The following is a 24,918-nucleotide window of genomic DNA, read 5'->3' as shown; positions in this document are numbered from 1 at the left end:
TAAAGCCAGTTTGATTTGGGCTGACCCTTGCATCCAAGATGATTGATAGAATTATGCCACTTACCTCAAAGACATGCAAATAAGATATTTAACTTAAAAGTACAAAGCTTGTAGGTGCTGATGGGAGGGGTTTTTACTGTCTGCCCTACACTCACCATCATCTTGGATGCTGAAGATGTCTGGAGACTCCAATTCTTCCCAATTCCAGGCTGTCTCCAACCCTTTCCCAATCAGACAGGTTCACAACTCCCAAACACATCATTCAGAAGTTTTTAATAAACAACTTCATTATAAAAACCTTTTTTTGAAAATGTAATTCTGTAAAACATTGAAAAATCTACTTTAACAAAGATATGCCCTGTGCATTTTCTAATGGCACTTATACTTTACAATTAAAAACCTTGTTTTATATAAAGCCAAAAATACTCCAAGAGGTTATTCACTGTGTTTACAAAGTGCTAGAAGATTTCTGTCTTGTATTTTTCTCTTTAAATAATCTGGAGTTACAAAGCCTTGACCGCTGGTAGGGAGGGAGAAGCATGAGAAGTGGTGTCTCAGGAGTTCTAGTGCCAAATATGCAGAGGTGGAGAGGTGCACGTGGGAAGCGTGAGCTGAGGAAGTCAGCCGGCACACAAAGAAGTCGGCCTGGAATGTTTCCAAGCCCTCCAGGGAGGCACAAGACTATCATGGTGAATGAGCGCCCTTCCCTCACCACAGGCCCTACTCTCCAGAGGCGAAGGCCACGGCCAGTTCCTTCCACAGCAGGTTCAGAGCTCCAGGAGAGGCCAGGGTGGGGTCCCAGAGGAATCTGGACTTTTCTGGCCAACACCTGCCTAAGGCAAAGTTTCTTGTTACATAAATATCCTTGTTAAAAAGTAAAATATTGATCCTGTACAATATAACCTGTTAAAAAATCGTGCTTACAAACAGCTCCTAGATAAGAGGGGAGGTGGAGAGAGGACGGAGAAAACAGCTACCAAAAAGGCAGGGGGGAATTTAAAGGACTACTAGGGAAAGCTTTAGGGCAGTGGGAGAATTCCAACTTAGGACAATATCTACGAGCAAAAAAGTAATCACACCTGCTTCCCAGATTTCAATTAAGAAAATGCCATTTGTAAAAGGTTGGGGAGGGGGCAACCTCATTGGTGCTCCTTTCCCTGCCTCCCACCTCAAGATGATGCAGAGATCCTTTGAGCTGACACCTGGGCATGTCATCCCCTTACCCCCAGGGATGCACTCAGCCCTGACCAGCTACTGTGTAGAGTGAGAGGGAGACAGCCCATTGCTGACAGAGGCTGGAGGTGGCAGGGAAAGGGGACATCACCCCTTTTTTTCCTGGTCCCTCATTGGTCTTTGCCATATGCCATGGCTCGTGTCCTGGGCAGATGTCCCTCAGGTTCTCATGGCCTCAGTAAGCATACTGAAGTGAGTTTGGGTACTGAGTATAGGATAAAGCTATTCTTATCCTTTGAACAACCAGGCCACTAAGGCTTTTTTTTTTTTTTTCTTTTCCCCTCCACCCCCCAGATTTTAGGAAGGGAGGTTTAAGAAATGACTGGCTAGCTATGGTCCAAAAAAAAAAAGGTGAAGGCAGATATCATTCCTCTGTACCAGCAAAGTTCACAGTGATAGGAAAATTCCTTGTGGGTGCTGAGGACACTAAGGGAGGAGAAAAGGAAAGACAGGATAGATGGGAGGACACGGGAATGGGGAAGGCAAGGAGAAAAGACAGGAGGTGGGGGCAAGGCCCCAGTTACAAGGGTTTAAACAGTTGCTTTGCCCGTCCTATGACTTTCCCAGCATCACTTACGGGGAGAAAGAATTCGAGGGAGGGACAGGAAAGGGCAGGCAGAGAGGAAAGGACTCCTCTAACAGCCCAGGACTTTGTATTCTGCAGCCAGAGGCTCAGTGGCCTCTGTAAACTGAGGGTCTAGGGAAGGTGGCCGTTAAGGTGAGAAGGGTTGCTGGGTCTAGTAATGAAAACCAGATACAACAAGGAGGATGGCAACAGCGAGTCCCAACTGGATTCTCACATACTATCGCCTATAATACAAGTCCCAATAACATGCACAGCATGCAGGAGGTGGCTGCGTACCAAGGTAGACGCTTTTTCAAATAAACCTTAATTAGTCCCTGGGACTCACTGAAACTAATTTTTAGAAGCAAATCATCTAGTCTGATTCTAACCTTGCCAGACATTTTAATATCTGGTTTTGTTTTTTAAAAAGTATCCCAAGCTACCCTGCCTAAATCGAAACACACTTATTCCAAATTGCTTCCAATCAAGGGCTAGGGAGCTAAATTTTAAGGCTTTTACCTCAAACAAGGAGTACTGGCTTGGGCTGAAGCAGAAGCCTGAGTCCTGGACCTGCTCAGTTCCTGATGACAAACCAAGTGAACCTAGACAGAAGTTGGGTGAGGGAGAACTGGTAGGAGGCTGAGGCAGTTCCTTGGTAGTTTGTCCTGAAACCCTAGTGGAGAAGTCAGCAGGAGGCACCTACTGAGAGAAGTGCCCAGAAACTGCTGACTGCATCTGTTAAGAGTTAACAGTAAAGAGGTAGAAGTGTGTTTCTGAATCAGAGTGGAGGCGTCTCAAGGGTCCCACAATGGAGGTCCCTGAGCTGCCTCCCTTCCATGAGTGGGAAGAGTGAAGCCCATGAAGAACTGAGATGAAGCAAGGATGGGGTTCCTGGGCTCTGGGCAAGGGCTGTACTCTCTGCGGTAGGGAGCCCCACAAGTCAGAAGAGAAGAACTGATCATTTGTTGCAAGAAACCTTGCTGGATACTGGGGGAAAACTGGAGGCGGGGGCGGGGGCACAAGGAAGTAGAAGTGATTTGACGGACAGCAGAGAACCCTATGCACAGTGGCCGAGTCCACTGTAAAGTGGAAGAGACAGAAGGGACATTGTGGATAAGGAAAATTTTGGTTTGGGACACAACAATGTACCCATAGATTAGGACTTAGCTATCTGCCCATTCCTTTCTGCAAACTCTTCTTCCAACAATTCCACAACTTCCTGGAAAAGGGACAGGTGGGAGGAAGACAAATGAAGGGCTCAGACCTCCTCCTTCGCTATCCACACCAACCCAGACTCTGCTTCCGAGACTAGTAACAACAGCTCATGATGTTCAAGGTGGGGACTAAGGGATGGGGAGGTGACGGATATGGGCATGCCTTTCATTTCTTCCCCTCTCCAGTTCAAGAGAAGGATGAGGGGGTCATAATGTACTTGGAGAAAAACAGAATTGCAGACCTGTGAGAAAACTGCTCCAATCTTCTTGCCTGTCTTCTGTGGACACTGCCGAGGCAGGCAGGAACAGATGCAGTCATGGAAGATGGCAGAGACTGGAGCAGTCCAAACTCAGTTTATTTCCCCACAGGGGAAAAATGTGACCTCAAGTGAAGAGAAGTCAGCAAGACCCGACTCCGCCTTGTAAACAGGACTCCAGTTAACACCAGGTACCAAATGGTTCACGCTGGTGCCAACTGGAACGGACTGATGGGAATGGATTCACGGTGTGTAAACAGTGTTCACTGCAATCATTCTAAGGCTAACAGCTTGGCAAGGGAGGTGAAATGGTGTGTCTGAGGCGACTGTGTAAACGGTACCGTTGCTGGACAACACTGACTGAAAATGGAGGTGCTGGTACAGGATGCATGGGTGGGTGGGAAATAAAGGCCTTCTCTCCTGCCCATTGGCTGGAAGCAGGCTATGGAGCCAAGTGACCTTCTACAGCAGGGCCTGACCAACTGACTGCTGTGGGGTCTGCAGGTTGGGACCAGAAGGCGGGCTTCTTGGGCAATTTCTCTTGAGGTCATCCAAGGTGAAACCCTCTGTGTCTCCAAGAGGCCTCCCCATTCTCCAAAGAGGAGGAGGTTCTGGCGCTTTGGAGAGGAAGAGGGCTAAGTGTGGCTCCCGATTCAGGTCAAAAAAATAAAAGTAAAAAATACCTGAAGTCCTATGGTATGAGATCTTTTCACAGGGTTGGGGCTCAAGGCTCCTTCTGGAATTGATCCTGGAGCCTGAACCCCCAAACCAAGTGCTCCATACAGACACTGGAATTTTTTTTGAACCCAGCTCTGAAAGCTCAGCTGCCTTCATGGGGGACACGGATGGGGTGGGTACTAAGGCTCCCTAACAGAGCCAAAAACTGAGCTGAGGGCCTCTGTGGGGGCTACTGGAATGCTTGGTGGAAACGAGGCAGGGTGGTGCTACTCAGGCCAGACGTGAAGACAGGAGGCAAGGAGTGCAGAGGCCCAAAGTTCAGTGGTCCCCCAGCTCCTGGGGAATCTTGAGGCTGAGCTTGCAAAGTGGTGAGCAGGGGCTGTGCCTCGGCCTGGGAGTAGCCCATGACCAGGCCTCCTGTGGCCCCAGGTGGGTTACACGGGGGCAGGTTGAGTGGAAGAAAGCCCAGTAGGTGGGAGAAGTCCACATTAGCAGCGCAGAGGGCCTCAGAGAGGTTGGCGGGGCTCTTGGCAAGCAGTGCTTCATCTAGGAGGGCCGCAGCTGCCGCCGGCTGAGGTGAGGCGGGCTGGGGTTCAGCGGATGAGAGAGACAGGCTTCCAGGAAGCTCCGCCAGAAAACTATCCACCTCCACTTTGGGCAATTTGTCGGGCAAGTATGAGGTAGATCCAAGCTGGTATTTTGGAGGGAGCTGAGCTGGGGAAGAGATAGGTGAGGATTCCAGAGGGTAGCTCATACCCATGGGCAGCGTGTTGTGCACCAAGGAGTGTGGCATGCCCGTGCTGGGCATGGTAGGGATGTGGGCACCATACATGCCCATGGGCAACATGCCAGGGAAGGCCTTGGTCCCCATTACGTCCCGAGAGGCCATGCACAGCACAGGGCTCAGCTCTTCCTTCACACTGACTGTGGAGCTGCAGCTGAGTAGGCCTAACATGTCCACGGGCTCTGTCTTGATCTTGAGCAGCTCCTGCGAGTGGCTCTTCTTGACATGACGCGTCAGGTGGTCCTTACGGCCAAACCGCTGGGCACAGTACTGGCACAGGAAGTCCTTACGGCCTGTGTGCACCACAAGGTGCCGCCGTACATCCTTACGAGTATAGAACCGCCGGTCGCAGTGGTCACAGGGGTGCTTCTTCTCCTTGGCACCGCCTGCTACCCGGCGTGAGTGGGCCTTCAGGTGCTCTAGCAGGGCCTGGGTACTCTCAAAGGTCTGCAGGCACACCTTGCAGCTGAGGTCACCGCTGCTGGCAGCATGCATGGCCAGGTGGCGCCGGTAGCCCAGCTTCGTATTGTAATTCTTACCGCACTCAGAGCAGTGGAGGGCCTCTTTGTTAGGGTCATGGGTCTGCAGATGGTTCCGCAGATGGTCCTTGCGGTGAAACATCTTATCACAGTACATACACTGGTGAGGTTTCTGGGCTGAGTGGGTGGCCATGTGCCTGGGGGTAGAGACGGGGAGAGGGGAGAAAGCAGAAAAAGGGGAGATCACAAGGGATGACTGGACAACCAAGGTGTCCATTAACAGGAAACTAGATACAAAAACTATGGTAAAGGCTTGCAATGCAATACCAAACCAATTATATTCTACAGATATCCTTGCTTATCTGCAAAATAATGTGTACCGATATTCTTTGCAGCATTCCTTGTAGTAGCAAAAAAAAAATCAGAAACAATCTGATCGTCCAATCTATCAATAAGGAACTGGTTACATAAATTATAAGTCCATAAAATGACTAACTTTTCAAAAATGAGGCTTTATGTGTACTTACAGGGAACATGCTCCTAAGAGACAGGAAGTAGAAAAAAAGGAGGCAGAATAGTGGATACAGAATAGGACTCTATGTGAAAAGGGGAAAAATATATGTACATTTGCTTGTATGTGCCTAAAATATTTCTGGAAGGATATACAAGAAACTGATACCAGTGGCTGCCTATACAACAAAGAACCGAACAGCTTATGGATGGGTGTCATGGAGAATTTTCATCATATAAGTTTTGATACCTTTTGAATTTTGAATTACGTGGATGTATTTCGTTTTTCAAACATTACATTTAAATAATTTTAAATGATACAATAAAGAGAAAATGAAATATATCTAAACTTCCAGTCTGGGCACAGTGGTGCACGCCTGTAATCACAGCACTATGGGAGGGCGAGGCAGGAGGATCGTTTGAGCCCAGGAGTTCGAGACCAGCCTGAACTATAGCAAGACCTTGTCTCTACAAAATCTTAAACATTAGATGGGCATGGCAGCACGCACCTGTAGTCCTAGCTACTCAAGAGGCTAAGGCAGGATTACCTGAGCCCAGGAATTCGAAGTTGCAGTGAGCTATGATCGCACCACTGCACTCCATCCTGGCTGACAGAGCGAGACTTCGTCTCTAAATAAATAAATTAACTTCCTTATCTAGAACAAATTTCCAAGATATGCAGGGCTAAGTCAAAAAAGGAAGTTCAATACAGTGCATGTAATACAATCTTTTTTGAAAATAAAAAAGAAAGGGAATATACATGTTTGAATGTCTTAGGAAAGATACACAAAAACCAACCCACCAGCTGCCTTTGGGGAGAGGAACAGGGACTTCAAGTGTGAGGACCATTCACTCTTCATGGCATGCCAGTTAGTACCACTTGAAGTGCTTGTCATGTAAACCAGTAACACTTAAAGAAATGTTTTAATGGTATGGCACTTCAGTGTCCCTTGGTTTACCTGATCCCATATGGTTGAAAAGTGGCTCAGAATCCAGGAACTGCAATTCACAGCTCCAGAGCATATTCAGAATCAACTCAGCACCCACTGTTTGCCAGGCTCTGCGTAAGTTGTGTCATTAACCTTGATCTCCAGACAAGGAAAGGAGTCTAAAAAATAAGGCGGCCCCCTCACCCACCAGTTGGTAAGTAGCAGAGGCTGGATTTAAACAGGCCTTCGGAAGACCTGTGTTCAGTCAGGTATGTAACAGTTGTCTCTCTCGTACAGCACTCTGTGATCCTTTCCACCTGGAGGGTATCAAACACACCCACTGCCCATATCCCACATGTGCATGCTCAAGAATGCTCATGCCTGTGTGGGTTACTGTCAACCTCCTGTAATGGAACTGACATGGTAATGTAGAGAGGGAGGTGCTTAGTGATCCACTGTTCATTTCCCTCATTTTGCAGGTGAGGAAACTGAGGCCCAAGGAGGTTTAGTAACTCACCTAAGATCACACAGTAAATTATACGTGATGAGTCAGGGCTCCTGCCTCCTGACCCAGGACCTTTCCTGCAGCCGCCCACTGGTAACCAGACCATCATTAAGAAAGTCTAGGCCGGGCGCGGTGGCTCAAGCCTGTAATCCCAGCACTTTGGGAGGCCGAGATGGGCGGATCACGAGGTCAGGAGATCGAGACCATCCTGGCTAACCCGGTGAAACCCCGTCTCTACTAAAAAATACAAAAAACTAGCCGGGCGAGGTGGCGGGCGCCTGTAGTCCCAGCTACTCGGGAGGCTGAGGCAGGAGAATGGCATAAACCTGGGAGGCGGAGCTTGCAGTGAGCTGAGATCCGGCCATTGCACTCCAGCCTGGGTGACAGAGCGAGACTCCACCTCAAAAAAAAAAAAAAAAAAAAAAAAAAAGAAAGTCTAAGAAGGCTGGGTGTAGTGGCTCATGCCAATAATCTCAATACTTTGGGAGGCTAAGGTGGGGGGACTGCTTGAGGCCAGGAGTTTGAGACCACTCTGTGCAACACAAGGAAGAGACTCTGTCTCTAGAAAATGTACAAAAATTAGCGGGTGTGGTGGTGGTACATGCCTGTGGTCCTAGCTACTCAGGAGGCTGAGGCAGGAGGATCACTTGAGCCCAGGAGTTTGAGGCTGCAGTTAGTTATGATCACGCCACTACACTCCAGCTTGGGCAAAAGTGAGACCCTGTCTCAAAACCAAAAAAAAAAAAAAAGAAAGCCTAAGAATATGGCTTTGACTGGAGTTCCCTTAAGATATAGGAGCACACAGAGAATCTAAGCACTCCTGAGGACCACAGAACAACTGTCAAGAGGGCAATCCTGGCTACCACACTACCCTGTTGCCTATTTTAGTCCCTTCCTATTAACTGTTTTCCAGATGAGGAACTGAGGCTTTGTGGTCATCTTGTTCATGTATTTACTTGTTTACTGTCTGTACCCACTATTAAGACCATAAACCCAAGGAGGGCCAGCACCCCCATCTGACTGGCTCACTCCTCTACCGCTTGCACCGAGCACCGTGCCTGGTACAGAGCAAGAGCTCAATAACGTTGGGTAGATGAATGGATAGCTGGATGACTGTGCATCAGGCCAATCTACCTCATTTCTAAAGGGCAAGTTCAAGGTTCCTCTAACGTGAAAAGGATAAAATCAAAATTGCCCCTTTTTTTTTTTTTTTTGAGACAGTCTCGCTCTGTCACCCAGGCTGGAGTACAGTGGCACAATCTCAGTTCACTGCAACCTCCTTCTTCTGGGTTCAAGTGATTCTCCTGCCACAGCCTCCCAAGTAGCTGGGACTACAGGCATGCACCACCACACCCAGCTAATTTTTAAAAATTTTTAGTAGAGATGGGGTTTTGCCATGTTGGCCAGGCTTGCCTCAAACTCCTGGCCTCAAGTGATCCGCCCACCTCAGCCTCCCAAAGTGCTGAGATTACAAGTGCAAGCCACCATGCCTGGCCCAAAATTGCTTTTGACCATGCCTGCCTGTCTTCACCAAAGCAACCAAAGCTGCTCTTCTCTATCTGCCTTATGTCAGGACTTTTACATTTAATTTCACTTTAAGTAGGGGTTCTTGGGCTTACAAGTTTCAGAAAAGCAGCTGCCCCAGTGGGCAACAGGGACATAGACATAGTTAAATGAGTAAGTAGCAGGCTGATTCAGTAGAAGAGGCACTGCAGGACCTCTGAAGCTGTGTGACCTTGGGTAAGTTACGTCCCTACTCTGAGCCTCTACTTTAAAATTTACAGACTGGGCCAAAAGGTCTACTTCTCCTTCTAAAGTTCGAATACTGATTCCTGATTCCTAACTTCTAGCTAAAATTCTGACCATCACCTGACAAAGGTGAGGAAAGCAATATTTTTAAAAAATGTTCAGGGCTAAGTACGGTGGCTCATGCCTGTAATCTCACAGCTTTGGGAAGCCAAGGCAGGAAGATCACTTGAGCCCAGGAGTTTGAGACCAGCCTGGGCAACACAGCCAGACCCCCATCTCTACAAAAAATTAAAAACATAATCAAGTGCAGTGGTTCAAGCCTGTAATCCTAGTTACCTGGGAGAATGAGGTGAGAGGATCACTTGAGCCCAGGAATTAGAGACTGCAGTGAGCTGACTGCACCACAGTACTCTAGCCTGGATGACAGAGCAAGACTCCCATCTCTTTAAAAAAAAAAAGTTCAAGGCTGCCTGACATTAGCACCCAGATCGTTACTAAGAAGGTGTAAGAAGGCCGGGTGCAGTGGCTCACGCCGGTAATCCCAATAGTTTGGGAGGCAACCCATCAGATTCTAGTGTCTGAATCAAGCAATCTGAATCAATTTTTAGAGAGTGACTTCAACTGTTTGGCATTCGGGGTATACTTGTAGGACAAATTAACCTCCACTCTTCTGCCACAGATTAAAAACCCACTCTAGGCAGAGTCTCTCTGCTTTTTCCCTCTGGGAACCACAGGGCAGGAAGAGATATGAGAGTGTCACCTACCTATACAGCTTGTATTTGGAAGCAAAAGCCTTGCCACAGTGCAGCTGAGGGCAGCTATATGGTCTCTGCTCTGGTTGCGGAAGGGTGTGAGGCCTCAGCTTCTCCCCATTTGAGAAAGGTGTCCCCGAAATTTCACATTGGCACTTCACTTGACTCTCCGCCTCCCGGCCCCGAGGCCTGGGAACTAGTTTCCAGCCCACTTCCTCCTCCTGCTTTGCATCTTGAATCCAGGGGGGGACGCTGGTGAAAAATGTGGTCATGGCAAGGCTAATGGCAAAGGGCCATGTTATTGAGAAAGCCTCTCCATCCACTCCACACAGGCTCTCAGCTCTGTCACAGCCTCCAACGCAGCTTTCAGAAAACAATCTCTTCACCTGAAACATCAGAACACCTGGTGTTAGGGAGCCCAATATCATGAGAACATGGGCTCTGGAGGCAGACAGATCCCGTTCCAATCCCAGCCCTTCCACTTAGAAGCTGTGCGACTTTCAGCCAATTACTTACTTCCCTGAGTTGTTTCCTCATTTATAAAATGGGCATAATAATCTCTTAAATTGTAAAAATGTTTTGAGGATTACATGAGATCATGAATATAAAGCATTCAGCAGAAGGCTGGGCATCCATTAAGTCCTTAGTGGTAGCCACTATTACTAGTACCATTTAGGCTAATAAGAAACAAGATAAACTGAAGAACCAAAAGCCCCAAAACTTCAAACTTTTTCTTCTGGACCTCACTTTTATATCCTTTCCACTGAACCTAGAGATAGCGGTTCCTCCTTCTCATTACCCTGGCACCTCCTCGTCCACTACTTTCCACAATTCTCCTCCTCATGGAGGTGCTAAGGAGCAATAAAATGCCCAAAAGGCAAGAGAGGAGGAAGGGGAAGTCTCTGCTTAGGAAATTTACATCCTGGATAGTCAGCCCTGGTACTAGATGTGTTTCTTAGCAGTGCATCAACATCAGGAGGGTCTGTCTGGGAAGGCAACAGCAGATTCCTAGCATTTTCCCTAAACCAGGACTGGTCCCATCCTGACCACCACCACTTCTTTGGGTCTCTGTCTCAGGGCCCAGACCATCCCTCTTTAGCAAAGCCTGTCCAACACCCCTAGGTGCTGAGGGGCCCCTCCTACAGGCCCTCAGAGTACATATGCACATCTCCATTAGAAGAAGGTAGTAAGCTCGCATTGGAATTTACTCCTCTCCACCAGCCTGATTATTTGAGGGCTTGCATCATCTCTCTTTCATCTCTATATACCTAATATCTAAAAAAGGAACCTCAATTTTATTTCAGATAGGTTAACTAGTCACTGAATGCAGGCTGATTCTCAGGGACCAACCTATGCCCAGGTAGTTCTGGTTTAAACTGGGTTCGCAGCCATTCCCAAGTGGGGAGTCAAAATCTTAAAGTCTGATTCTTTCTCTTGTTGAATAGAAGGGGAGATGTGCAAGGATGACACAACTCCTTTCCGGATACCAATCCAGAGGAAGAGGATGGGAGTTACCACATTGACTCTCAAAAGGGGACGAGACCCACATTCATACTGTCGAGCTTACCACAGATTACCAACCACAATGCAACCTGCTACAACAGGGGGATTCCCTTTGAAGAGAGTGTGCCAAAATTTGATCATGAGGCTTTTCCATGTGAAGAGAGAAAAAGGGGTGTCTGGGGATTATCCACGAGAATCTGGGGAGGGCTCCAACTGCACAAACTAGCTGTGGGCCACAGAATGCTTGCTCAGCTCATTAGCACCTGCTGCTTACAGTGATCATTCATCCAACAGACTGGCCGTGAACAAGATGATGGGATCAGCGGGTTCATGCCCCAGAGAGCTTTGCTCATCATTAACAAGAGCTACGTCCTGTTCAGGAACCATTCCTCTTGTGGAAGAAACACTGCGATGTAATATGATAAACATGTCCCCATCATGAGTGTAGATTTGTCTAGAAAGATCTGCACTAAGGTGGCTGCATTTTGCATGAATCACATGCTGAGGAGGGGTAGTAGCACTAAAAACCAGTCCCACTTCAGCCTTCGAGTCATTATGGCATATGTGCCTGCTTCACTATAAACCTCAAAGGCCTGTGACGTCTGGCTTTCATTGTTTAAGTCCCCTCCTCCTTTGCAAGGGTGGAATTACCTGTAATACCAGCGATTACTATGCACCTTGGAATTGAGCAGACAGTGTGCTCGAGTGTGCATGTTTAGATTGGAGGGAATTACCCCTACCTTCAAAGTCAAATTCTACTCCCCCTTCATTTTGAAATCATGCACCTCAGCCTCTGGAAAGTTGGGAATGGCAGCCAGAAGGAAACAAGTCACATCAGTTTGGCTGATGTGAGAGAGGAGCCTAGCCCTGGAAACTCCACACAAACTCAGAAAGAGAACATTACGTCCCCACCTCCCACACGTCCACCTCATCTGTTCTGAACAAGCACAAACAAGACACAATAGTTTAGTAGGCTGCTACCGAAAGAGTGAGTAATGGGCTTCTAGGAAAGAGGCTGGTGGTGGCTAAGGAGCTTGTACTGATAGAACCAAAGGAGGAAAGCAGCAGCCATGCGCTCACCGTGATCTGCTTTTAATGGAGTTATGTCTTCACAAAGAGCCAACACCCTGATCCTACTCTCCTACACTTTTCAAAAGGCACAGGAAGTCCCTACCTACAGTCACCAGCAGCCTCTTGGATAACCAAAGCTGCTAGTGTTACCTATGAACCCTTTTGGGGATCTAGTCTGTCTCTCTCTCTGCCCTTTGGCTGCAAACTCCTCTGATCCAGAAACATTCCTGGGTTTGTCTCACATAATCAGAAGGTCTGTTCCTTCAGACTTGTCCTTCCTCAGCAAAACTGTGAAAGAATTCTACTTCTCTTTCAAAGCTGCTCTTCTGGTCTCACATTTTAATCTTAACGACTATAGACTACAGAGAAGCTGACAGAACCTGTTTCCATAAAACAAACACAATCCTTCCCAGTTACTGGCATAACTCAGTATATTTGCAGCCTAAGATTCCTTCTAGTGCCTGATCTGAAAGGGGAAAGAACCTTGGACTTGCTATCAGAAGAGCTGCCACTTACTAACCGGGAAACCATAGGCAGTTTACTTTATTTCTCTGAACCTCAGTTTCCTCAATTTCTAAAATAGGGATTTATTTTCCTTACCTGTAAGATTCGTATAGAGGATTAAGTGAAATAATACTCTTGAAAGTGGCTGATACAAAATGTGTGCTGAATACACGCAGTGCCTTCTCTGAGGTCTCAGCTGTGTCTGCCTCTTTTTCCGCATGAGGCCTGAGTAGTACTTTTTTTCCTCTTTAATGTTACTTCTCAGGCCTCAGAGTGAGTTTCCTTCCTTTCCCAACCTCTCCCCCAGAATGCAGTCTTCCCCTTTTCCCTCACAACTAACCCTCGGCACATCCCCTTTAAAGAGCCCTTTACTTTACCTCCCTCTAGGCACCATATCCTGGGCCAGAGTTCTCTCTTGAGCAGACAGCCACTTTCCTATACCCTCTTCTATTATTAGGGCTCCATATCCCAAACAGGAATGCTTGCTAAAAACTCTGTATGGTCCTCTTTGGAAGCTGAAACTGAGACATATTTCTCTCCAGTCTGTCCATCCCCTGTTATGTGCCATGATGCCTGCTGCCCTCTGATGAAACGATAGTTTTTATGGTGTTACATCATTTCTATAGAAACTGCGTTCTTTCTCCATTATTAGCCTGTTTCCTCATCTGTAAAGCTAAAAATACTTACCTCACAGGCTTGCTGTAAGGATTATTTTAGTGAGGTATGCAAAGGGTTCAGCACAGGGCTTGGCCTGCTAGAAGTACCCAACAAAAGAGAGCTATTATCTTTGTCTTTGTATTGAGTTGCATGTTTCCACCTTCTGCTACCACACGCAAATTCTCCTAACTCCCCCCTAAAAAACTGTTAAGAGATAACATCCCTGCACAAGGAAAGGGTTAATCTTTGAGTGTTCTTAACTAAAGAGACCCACAGAGGATTAACAGCTCCACTTCAGTGACTACCCTAAAATAGCTTTTATCCTCCTGCCCAAGAGTTACTTGGGGATCTGAAGAACTCAATTCAACACCTGCCGGAGGAAATAGACCCGGAACGTTCCTTGGGGTAGAATCTTCCCTAAAGCAGAACCTAAAATAGCAACTGGGAAATTATAAATAGACTTAGAGGAAAGAAAAAAAAAAACAGATCCTGATCTCGGAACCAGAAACAAATCCTAAAGACACACTGGTTGGCTGGAAAACAGTGAGAAGAGGGGAAATGGGAATGCTGTCGCCCCCTTCCCCCCGCCCACTCCAGAGTGGTGGGAGAATTAAATTACAGGGAGGCTGGAGAGTCTCAATGACTTGCATCATTCCAAGAAACATCAAACAGGATTAACAGGGGTTGGATTTACTCGCAGGCTGCTAATTCTTCTGTCAGTGTAGATGGGCCCTCTTTAGAGTCCCTTTGATTCACTATTTCCTCAGATTCCTGCTGCCTCCCACTCCTGGGGAGGCCTTGAACAAATGGCTGCAACTCATCACAACCCCATTTTCATACGGAGAAAACCTGACTCGACACCCCCGCCCCCAATCTGGTGGCCTCACTTTAGGAGAGAAGGGTTAGAAACCCAAGGCCAGACTCACAGTCCCATGGCTGACAGGTGGAAAAACACACAAGCCAGGAGACAGGCTATGCTTGCAGGTGAAAGCACCGATTCCCCCACACACCTGTCCCCATATCCTACTCCTAACAGGGCCCTTTCTCCCCACCAAGGTGGGCCACAGCCTGGTCCCAGGCCAGCTTTTAGACCACCCCACTGTGGTGTGGGAAAGGTTCAATTTCCCCGAGCCTGGGAGAGATGGGAGTAGATGAGGGCTGGAGAAGCAAGGGAAATTCAGGGAGAAGTCTGGAGGGAGTCTCCGGGATGGGAAGGAATCGTGAGCAAGTTTCCTGGGTCTCTAAGGGATCCCCACAAGAATGAGATGGGGGATTCTAAGGGTTTGAGGGCTGGGGGGTTGGGGATAGTCAGAAGTGAATCCTCCGAATTTCAAGAGGGTCTCAAAATGGGTAACAGGATGGAAGATGTCGAAAGCTTGGGAGTATGGCCACTGAGGAGGGAACTACAGGTGGGGCTTATCCGACTTCTCCAGACCCAGATATTTGAGGGAAGCCTCAAAGGGGGTTACATAAGTCTGAAAAATGAAACAGGGTACAGAGCGGGCTATCTGGAGCAGCAAAGGGGGTTATGTGGGTCTGGGTAGGCGTGTCGGAGGGAAGGAGCAGGTGCAGCTTATCTGCGTCCCCCAGACCCGGGTCCCTGGTAAGGTCAGCAGCGCGTTATCTGGGTCTCCAGGGAGCCTGGGGGTCGGGAGTGGGGGTCCCTCAGGACTGCGTCTCCAGGTCTCGGAAGGGAGGGGATCAGTGGCCTCCTCGGGTCCCCCAGACACAGGTATGGGGTCCAGGGAGAGTTTTCGTCACCCCAGGGCCTATCTGAGGCCGGGTTGGCGCAGACCGGGCCCCGGATCGGGGGTGTGGGCGACCGCGCTGAGGGGCCCGAGATGAGGAGCGCCGCCGCTCCGGGTACAGGGCGCGCGGACCCAGCGAGACGGCCTCCCGCCCCGCTCCCCGCCGTCCCCTGGGGCCCTCGCCGGCACTCACCGCGCTCGGGGCCCCGCGCTGCGGGCCGGGCCGCGCTCGGGCTCCGCCAGGCCCGCTCAGGCCCCGGTAGTGGCGGCGGTCGGGCCATTGTGCGGTGCATTGTGGGAGCCGCGCGAGCGGGCGCTCGGGTCGTGGAGGGGGCGGTGCCGCGGAATCTCTATGGTCCCGCCCGCCCGCGGGCTAGAGCGGCCGGGGCGGTGCGCGGGCGGCGCGCAGGGACCGCCGGGAGCGGGGCGGGCGCTTGCGTCCCTCCTTCTCTCCCCGACTGTTCGCCACGGCTGTGTCGGGTTCCCGGGCCGACATGGGCGCCGCCGCGTGGGCACCGCCACTGCGCGTGCCTTTCCTGCTGCTGCTTCTGCCGCTCCCGGGGATGCCCGCGGGCTCCTGGGACCCGGCCGGTTACCTGCTCTACTGCCCCTGCATGGGTAAGGCCTCCCGAGCCCTCTGCTCAAATGGAGAAACCGAGGCCGGGAGAGGAGAAGCAACTCCTCTGATGCGCCCAGAGACACCTTCACAGGTCCAGGAGGGAACCTCAGAGCGGGACAGGGCATGCTCTTCTCTCTGCCCTAGTTGCAAGGGCACAGGGGGGCCAACGTGTCCAACCTTCCATTTGACAGATGAGAAAACTGAGGCTGGGAGAGGTTATGTGACTTGCTAGAGGTCTAAGCTAGCCCAGGGTCCAGTAAATGGAGTTACTGGGGCAGGACTTGATGTCACTGACCCACGCTGGCTCCTGGTGATTTTTCATTCATTCAGCAAATATTTATGGGGCACCTATTCTGTGCCAGGCCCTGTTCTCTGTGCTGGGAATACCGCAGTGAATAAGAAACTCCGCGTCCTTGTAGAGCCTTCATTTTAGTTGGGGAAGACAACCAATAGAGAATAAGTAGGCCAGGCGCGGTGGCTCACTTCTGTAATCCCAGTACTTTGAGAGACCGAGGCAGGATCACTTGAAGCCAGGAGCTCGAGATCAGCCTAGGCAACATAGTGAAAATCCAATCTCAAAAAAAGAGCGTGGTATCATGTGCCTGTAGTCCCAGCTACTTGGGAAGCTGAGGTGGGAGGATCTCTTGAACTGAGGAATTCGAGGCTGCAGTGAGCTCTGATCTTGCCACTACACTGCCAGCGTGGGTGACAGAGTGAGACCCTGTCTCGAAACAAGCAAACAAACCCAGTAAGGGATAAACATAAAACAATAAGTACATAGTTTCATAGAGGATGATGAATACTAAGGGGAAATAAAGAGAGCAGGGTAGGGAGAATCTGAAGGCCATGCCAGGTGCACAGTTGAAATGGGTGTGGTGGATCATCATTGTGGAAGTGGATGATCTTAAGGCCCCCAGTGGCTTCCAGACTCCTGACCATGGCTTTCAGGGCCCTGCATGAGGTAGCCTCCACTGGCCATCTCCACAACTCCCTTCTCTGCTGATCCTCCAGCTGCAGCCACACTTATCTCCTTTGCGTTCCTCACACATGCTCAGGTCTTCCAGTCTGCACTGCTGCAGGTGGCAGTCCCTATGCCTGGAACCCTCACCTCCATTTCTGCCTGACCACTGTTTCCCATCCTTTAGATCTCAACCTAAATGTCACCAGAAAGGATTTCACTGACCTCTACCCAAGTAGTCTCATTACCCTATCACCAAACTTTTTCCATCTCTTTCTGGCGATTATCAACATTTTTCATGTATTTGTTATATGTTTAGTGTCTCCCCAGTGAACTGTGAGTGCCTTGGGGGCAGAGGCCTTGTCCTTCTTGTTCATTCCTGTATCCCAGCACCTAGCACAGAGTCTGGCACATTGTGGCCTCTCAGTCATATCTGTGAAATGAACGAACAGATGGCACGCTGGGATTAACAAAAGGAAGTACACAGGGTCCTTGCTTCTGAGGCATTCACAGGCTGAGGAATCAGCCAGTACAAAGGCCAGGAAGTGAATAAAGATATTTGAGGAAAATTGAAGAACTGAAGTAACTCAGAGCCAAAGTGGGAGGTAAAGGAGGAGAGTGAGTATGGCAGGGGATTGGTGAAAGGAGCCCAGTGAATGAGGCATTCGAGTTGCCCTTTCATGTGCAGGTGAATGGAGATAAAGGTAGAAGGGCTCTTCTGGCTGAGGGACAGCAAGATCAGAGGCATTGGGTGGGGACGGGAATTGTAGAGCATGTTGGGGAAACAGCAAGAAGCCTGGAGTGGCAGAAGCAGTTGTTGCAGGACCTGAAGAGCCTTGGATATCAGACCCAAGAGTCCAGACTTGTTCTTATGCTGCCAGGTCCCCTAGTTCTCCTTGGTATCCCTGACTTTCTACCCCTGGCTCCACAACCTTTCTGAGCCCTGCATGCTCTATGCCCTCCATGCCCCAGGCCTCACCTCACCCACAGTGTACCATTTCCAGGGCGCTTTGGGAACCAGGCCGATCACTTCTTGGGCTCTCTGGCATTTGCAAAGCTGCTAAACCGCACCTTGGCTGTCCCTCCTTGGATTGAGTACCAGCATCACAAGCCTCCCTTCACCAACGTGAGTACTTCCCCCTGACCTTGACCCTTCTCTGCCCTTCCTCAGTCTTGCTTACTTACACTTAACCCTCAAGTCCTCTGGGCTTTACCTCCCACTCCTCTGAGATTGCCCTACCTCCAGCCAGAACTGTCTTCACTGCAATAACAATGCCTAACATTTATCCAGCACCTGTTGTGTGTGGCTGCATGAGAATTAGCTCATTTCACCCTCATCACTTGCCTGTGAGGAAACCGGGGTTTACAGAGGTTAGGTAACTTGCCCAAGATCACACAGCCTGTGAGTAGGAGAGCTGGAATTCAAAGCCTTCTTTGTCTGACTCCAGAGCCTGTGACTTGAACCTAAAGCCTCCATTTCCTTCCCTGATTGGTCCTACCCTCTGTGCATTCCATTGGCCAAGGGTGGTAGATGCTCTCATCAATTTTAAAGGAGACATGCAGGCACAGGTTATTTAATAACATGTCCAAGGCCACAACCCAGGCAGTCTGGCTTCAGTGCCTCTCACCCCATCAAGGGGCTCCCTTGTCATGCAATGCTCACCGGCCCCCAGTTCCTTGCTTATTCTTTGTGTCTTCCAGTGACCCTGTGTCTTTGTTCATATTGTATCTCCCGGAGCCTGACAGTAGGAACTTAATTAATATTTGATGAATTGACTTAATAATTTTTCAGTAGACATCAGAAATAATACTTAGTGTGAACAAAACACTTAATTTCATTCTTACAACTTTTTCTCTGCATAGATTTTACTTTTTCCTTTGCATGCCAGTATTTACAGAGGTTGTGAGATGGAGTCTTTTTTTTTTTTTTTTTTTGGGATGGAGTGTTGCTCTTGTTGCCCAGCATGGAGTGCAGTGGCGCGATCTCAGCTCACTGCAGCCTCCACCTCCCAGGTTCAAGCAATTCTCCAGCCTCAGCCTCCTGAGTAGCTGGGATTACAGGCATGTGCCACAGTGCCCGGCTAATTTTGTGTTTTTTGTAGAGACGGGGTTTCACTGTGTTGGTCAGGCTGGTCTCAAACTCCTGACCTCAGGTATTCCACCCGCTTCGGCTTCCCAAAGTACTGGGATTACAGGCGTGAGCCACCGCACCTAGCCTTTTTGGAGGTTTTGAACAGCAGTCAAAAGCCTGAGTACCTGAGATCGTAGTCTGACTTGGGTTCTTACTAGTTACATGGCCTGGACAGGGTACTTTACCTCTTTGTGCCTCAGTTTCCTCATTTTAAAAATAAGCTGGTAATGATTCTTGTTACCGTCTTGTGGTAAGGACTGAATGAGTCAGTGACAGTAACACGCCTTCAGTGTTATCATATGCCACCTCCCTCTTAGAAGCAACTGAGCTCATCAACGTACAGATCCTAGAGTCCTTAGTTAATAGAAACCATTGATGTTCTGATAGTTTCACACTCACTTTTTTTATTTTATTTTTTTAGATGGAGTCTCGCTCTGTTGCCAGGCTGGAGTGCAGTGGCGCGATCTCGGCTCACTTCAACCTCCGCCTACCGGGTTCAAGCGATTCTCCTGCCTCAGCCTCCCGAGTAGCTGGGACTACAGGTGCACCACCACGCCCAGCTAATTTTTGTATTTTTAATAGAGACAGAGTTTCACCATGTTGGCCAGGATGGTCTCAATCTCTTGACCGCATGATCTGCCTGCCTTGGCCTCCCAAAGTGCTGGGATTATAGGCGTGAGCCACTGCGCCTGGCCTCATACTATTAGAGTGTAGACATTGCCCATCCATCTCCCTCTGGCTTGCTTGCCTGTGTCTCTTTGCCTTCTCAGCCAGTTGTCTTTCTGAATCCCACTTCCTTGCTTTCTGTGGCTTACTTACCTGCCTCAACAAGGCTCTTCTTTGCCACTGTTAGCATTCTCACTGAGGTCACCAGTGACCTCCAAATTGGCAGGGGTTATTTTCCAGTCTTTCTGTCACCTGACCTCCCAGTGGCACCTGACCCTGTGAGCCTCTCCTTCCTGAACTTCCCTGTTCCAAGACACCACCTGTCCCTGCTACAATCTAACCTCTCAGCATTTTCCTCTTTACACTGTATCAGGGGCTCCTTTTTCTCCACCCACTGTTTAGATGTTAGTGTTTCTCCTCTTTCTGTTTGCTTATCAGCTATGTGACCTCAGATGTTATCAAGATTCTGTATGCTTGGGTTTCTTCATAAGTAAACTGGAGATGGTTATATTCCTGCCTCTTAGGATTAAATGTGCAAATCTGTGTAAAGTGATGAGTGCAGTACCTGGCACTGTGTCAGCATGCAGTAAATATTAGTTGCTATTATTACCATTATTTGCTTTGCTATAAATGTCTGTTGACTCCTGTGGCTTTTACTCTTCTCCATGTGCCTCCCAACTTTATCTCTGGCCCAGACTCAGAATCTCCCCCGATTACAGGCCTGTGTTTCTTTTTTCTTTTTATGTTTTTTGAGACAAAGTCTTACTGTTGCCCAGGCTGAAGTGCAGTGGCATGATCATCGCTCACTGCAGCCTCCTTCTCCTCAAGCAATCCTCCCACCTCAGCCTCCAAGTAGCTGGGATTACAGGCACCCACCACCACACCCGACTAATTCTGTGATTTTTAGTAGGGACAAGGTCTCGCTGTTTCCCAGGCTGGTCTCAAACTCCTGCGTCTAAGCAGTCCTCCTGCCTCAGCCTTCCAAAGTGCTAGGATTACAGATGTGAGCCACCACACCCTGCAGAAATTTTTTTGGTTTTGTTTGTTTGTTTTTCATTTTTGATAAAGAGTCTCGCTCTGTCACCCAGGCTGAAGTGCAGTAGCACAATCTTGGCTCATCCGCCTCCCGGGTTCAAGTGATTTTCGTGCCTCCACCCCTGAGTAGCTGGGACTACAGGCATGCGCCACTACACCCGGCTAACTTTTTATATTTTTAGTAAAGACAAAGTTTCACCATGTTGGCCAGGCTGGTCTCGAACTCCTGGCCTCAAGTAGTCTACCTGCCTTGGCCTTGCAAAGTGCTGGGATTACAGGAGTAAGCTACCACACCTGGCCAGAAATTTTTTTTTCTTTCTTCAAGATGGAGTTTTGCTCTTGTCACCCAAGCTGGAGTGCAGTAGCACGATCTTGGCTCACCGCAACCTCCACCTCCCGGATTCAACTGATTCTCCTGTCTCAGATCTCCCGAGTAGCTGAGATTACAAGCACCCACCACCACACCTAGCTAATTTTTGTATTTTTAGTAGAGATGGGGTTTCACCATGTTGTCCAGGCTGGTCTCCATCTCCTGACCTCAGGTGATCCATCCGCCTCAGCCTCCCAAAGTACTGGGATTATAGGCGTGAGTGACTGCACCCAGCCAGAAATGTTTTAAAATCTAGAAAAATATGCCGAGTGCAGTGGGAGGCAGGCGAATCACTTGAGGTCAGAAGTTTAAGACCAGCCTGGCCAACATGGTGAAACTCTGTCTCTGCTAAAAATACAAAAGTTAGCTGGGTGTCATGGTTCCCGCCTGTAAACTCAGCTACTCAGGAGGATGAGACAGAAGAATTGCTTTAACCCCGGAGGCGAAGTTTGCAGTGAGCCAAGATGGCGCCATTACACTCCAACCTGGGAGACAGAGCAAGACTCCATCTCAAAAAAAAAAAAAAAAATGTAGAAAAATATAAAGATGAGGCCAGGAGCAGTGGCTCACGCCTGTAATCCCAGCACTTTGGGAGGCCGAGGCGGACGGATCACGAGGTCAGGAGTTTGAGACCAACCTGGCCAACATGGTGAAACCCCATCTCTACTATAGATACAAAAAATGAGCCGGGCGTGGTGGTGTGCGCCTGTAGCCCCAGCTATTCCAGAGGCTGAGGCAGGAGAATCGCTTGAACCTGGGAGGCAGAGGTTGCAGTGAGCCGAGATCACGCCATTGCACTCCAACGTGGGTGATAGGTGAGACGCCATCTCAAAAAAAAAAAAAAGAGAGAAAAATACATAGATGAATACAACCACCAACCATGTACCCACCATTGGAAGTGATAATTGTTAACACTTTCTCATCTTTGTTTCATCTTCTCTTTTTGTTAATAAAAGAAATAAAGCATTACAGATAAAGTTGATAAACGATGAAGTCTCTTTTTGACTCCTGGGGCTAGTCCTGTTCCCTTAACAACTGTTGTGGATATAGTATATTTGGTGTGACTCCTTTGATGTTCCTTCCTATACTTTCATTGTGGCACTGAGCATCCTGGTACCGATCTCCAGGTCCAAAGTGCAAGAACTTCTGTACTTCTCTAGAGCAGATAGTTAGAAGAGGAAAGTATATTAAAAAAACAAAAAAATTTTTTTTTGAGATGGAGTCTTACTCTGTGGCCCAGGCTAGAGTACAGTGGCACAGTCACACATCACTGAAGCCTCAACCTCTTAGATGCAAGAAATCCTTCCATCTCAGCCTCCCTAGTAGCTGGGACTACAGGTGTGCACCACCACACCCAGCTAATTTTTTAATTTTTTGTAGAGTCAGGGTCTCACTATGTTGTCTAGGCTGGTCTTGAACTCCTGACCTCAAGTGATCCTTCTGCCTCAGCCTCCCAGAGTGCTGAGATTACAGGCATGAGCTACCACACCTGGCCAAAAGGAGCATTTTAAATTCTATTAGATACTCACTGATTGGATCCCAAAGTGGTTGCCCCAAAATGTAGACTTCTGCTACCAGCCGTGTACAAGAGTGCCCATTTCCGCACAATAGGCTTTTCAGTTTTTGCTAGTCTCATGAGTGAGAAGTAATTGATGCCTTGTTATAATTGTAATTTGCTTTTTCCTAATTACTAGGAAGGTTAGACATCTTCTGAGTATGTTGGCTATTTGGGTTTCCTTTGCTGTGAGTTGTTTACCCCTAACCTTTGCCTGTATTTTTCTCTTGGCATCATTTATCTTTTTTTGTTATAGATTAGCAGGTGTTTTTTAACACAGGGATGTTACTGTTTGTTCTTTAGTTTGCAGACTCTCCCCCTAACCTGTCTCTATCCTAACTTTGGCGTCTTTTGATGAAAACTTTTCATTGTCATGTAGTCTGAACTGTCTTGATCTTGGAGTGTTTTTGTTTTTTTGAGACGGAGTCTTGCTCTGTCATCCAGGCTAGAGTGCAGTGGCATGATCTTGGCTCACTGCAAGCAACCTCTACCTCCTAGGTTCAAGTGGTTCTCCTGCCTCAGCCTCCCGAGTAGCTGGGACTACAGGTGCTCACTACCATGCCCAGCTAATTTTATTGTATTTTTAGTAGAGACAGGATTTCGCCGTGTTGGCCAGGCTGGTCTTGAACTCCTGACCTCAAGTGATCCGCCTGCCTTGTCCTCCTAAAGTGCTGGGTTTACAGGTGTGAGCCACTACGCCTGGCCTGGAGTGTATTGTTTTAATAAATGTCTAAAGTAGCCTCTAGGGCACTGAGGTGGGACCTCTGCTCCTCCTTTTCTTGCAGCTCCATGTGTCCTACCAGAAGTACTTCAAGCTGGAGCCCCTCCAGGCTTACCATCGGGTCATCAGCTTGGAGGATTTCATGGAGAAGCTGGCACCCACCCACTGGCCCCCTGAGAAGCGGGTGGCATACTGCTTTGAGGTGGCAGCCCAGCGAAGCCCAGATAAGAAGACGTGCCCCATGAAGGTGGGTCCTGTGGGTTCGGGGTCCCTTTCTTCCTGTTCCATGTCCTCTAAGCCCCCAAGACTATGTCATGGCAAAATGCAGAGAAAGGACTTAGAGTAGAAAAACGGAGATTTAAGTCCTGTTTCTGGCATTTGTTAGTGGAGCAGCATCACCTCGGGCAGAAGACTTTGCTTCTCTGAGCCTTCATTTCTACCTACAAAATAGAGATGGCAGTCCCTGCTCTGTCTCACTCATAAAGTGTCTTGAGGGCCAGGTGAAAGAGTGCTTATAAACTGCGAAGTGTCACATCAGTACTAATAACTAATATTCACGTAGCACTTACTATATATGTCAGATACCATGCTAAGAGCTTTACGTGTATCAACTCATTTAATACACTGTTCCATGAGGAGAATACTTATAATATCCCCACTTCATAGAGAGGACACTGAGGACGGCACAGAGAGGGTCAGTATCTTACTCAGGATCACACAGCAAACAAGTGGTAGAGCTGGGATTCAGCCTTAGGTAATTTGGCACCATTGTCTACCCACTTAACTTGAATACTTTCCTGCATCTCAGCAGGCAAATGAGAGGCTGTCATATCTTATTAGAAGAAATTTGTGCATTTCTGGCACTTTGGAAATAAGGCAACCCCTAAATATGTCTTTCAGTGTATGTTCTAAAGTCTTAGGAAAGTGGTTGGAAGAACCATGAAATTTGAGAAAGGAGACCTAGCTCACAGCCCCAGTAGTGCCCTTACTTGCTTGTAACCTTGGGTAAGTGTCTGACCCTCAGTGGGCCTTGGTTTCCATCTTGAAAATGAAGGCATTGGATTAGCCAATCTTGAATATCTCTTGAAGCTCTAGTCCTTGGTTCAGGTCTGCTTCTCCCCAGACCGTCATCAGTGCTGCCGGGTCAGCAGGGTGTGACGTGAACAGGAAAGACTTTCCTGCTGGAAACCAGAATTAAAGCCGAGGCATCTCCTCAGTCCCTGGCCCAGGAATTACAGAGTGACATTCCTCCTAGGCCATCCTGTGAGAGTGTTTTGGCCTGAGTCAAATCACCCAGGTTTCCCCACCTACTGGCCCCATCCCCAAATGGCTTTCCATCCCCCTCAGTAAGCTTTCCACCACTCTCTTTCTGCAGGAAGGAAACCCCTTTGGCCCATTCTGGGATCAGTTTCATGTGAGTTTCAACAAGTCTGAGCTTTTTACAGGCATTTCCTTCAGTGCTTCCTACAGAGAACAATGGAGCCAGAGGTACTTGGAGGGGGTAGGGTTGCTGGGTTTAGGGGAGAGGCATGGAGCTCGTGGGTATTCAGCACCTTCTGGCACTCTCCGGGTCTTCCCCACCCTGATGTATGAGACCAAAGGTGCCGGTGCTCTGTCTGTTGAACTTGGAATCCTGTGTGATCTGTTCCCATCTCCACGCCTGACACGGTGGAACGTTGACCTGCCATGAGGTTGAGAAAGAGTTTATCGGTTGATAAGGGATGT

General features: G+C 48.6%; 2 protein-coding genes across 5 annotated transcripts in view; one reads left to right on the top strand and one right to left on the bottom strand.

Annotated features, from left to right (window-relative positions):
• Window positions 1-252: 252 nt before the first annotated feature.
• PLAGL2 (PLAG1 like zinc finger 2) lies at window positions 253-15,473 on the bottom strand. 3 transcript variants are annotated; one of them, XM_025400312.1, is made up of 4 exons: window positions 15,332-15,422; window positions 9,943-10,041; window positions 9,668-9,730; window positions 253-5,407 (listed from the first exon to the last, which is right to left on the bottom strand). In XM_025400312.1, exon 4 carries the CDS (start codon window positions 5,401-5,403, stop codon window positions 4,177-4,179), a length of 1,227 nt encoding a protein of 408 aa, XP_025256097.1. In that variant the 5' UTR covers window positions 5,404-5,407; window positions 9,668-9,730; window positions 9,943-10,041; window positions 15,332-15,422; the 3' UTR covers window positions 253-4,176. The 3 variants fall into 3 exon arrangements, with proteins under 3 accessions (XP_025256097.1, XP_025256098.1, XP_025256096.1); XM_025400311.1 differs by having other exon boundaries at window positions 259-5,407; window positions 9,668-10,041; window positions 15,332-15,473; XM_025400313.1 differs by lacking the exons at window positions 9,668-9,730; window positions 9,943-10,041 and having other exon boundaries at window positions 15,332-15,409.
• Window positions 15,474-15,518: 45 nt separating this feature from the next.
• POFUT1 (protein O-fucosyltransferase 1) overlaps window positions 15,519-24,918 on the top strand; it is a 32,328-nt gene continuing 22,928 nt past the window's right edge. For both annotated transcript variants that reach the window (XM_025400314.1, XM_025400315.1), the window contains exons 1-4: window positions 15,519-15,756; window positions 17,720-17,841; window positions 23,258-23,440; window positions 24,569-24,681. In XM_025400314.1, coding sequence (XP_025256099.1) covers window positions 15,633-15,756; window positions 17,720-17,841; window positions 23,258-23,440; window positions 24,569-24,681 — 542 coding nt within the window. In that variant the 5' untranslated portion in view covers window positions 15,519-15,632. The remainder of the gene's footprint in view (window positions 15,757-17,719; window positions 17,842-23,257; window positions 23,441-24,568; window positions 24,682-24,918) is intronic.

Source organism: Theropithecus gelada, chromosome 10, assembly GCF_003255815.1.
Source record: "Theropithecus gelada isolate Dixy chromosome 10, Tgel_1.0, whole genome shotgun sequence".
Lineage (NCBI taxonomy): Eukaryota > Metazoa > Chordata > Mammalia > Primates > Cercopithecidae > Theropithecus > Theropithecus gelada.
Note: the sequence above shows the minus strand (reverse complement) of the source record. Positions and strands in the feature narration are given on the sequence as shown.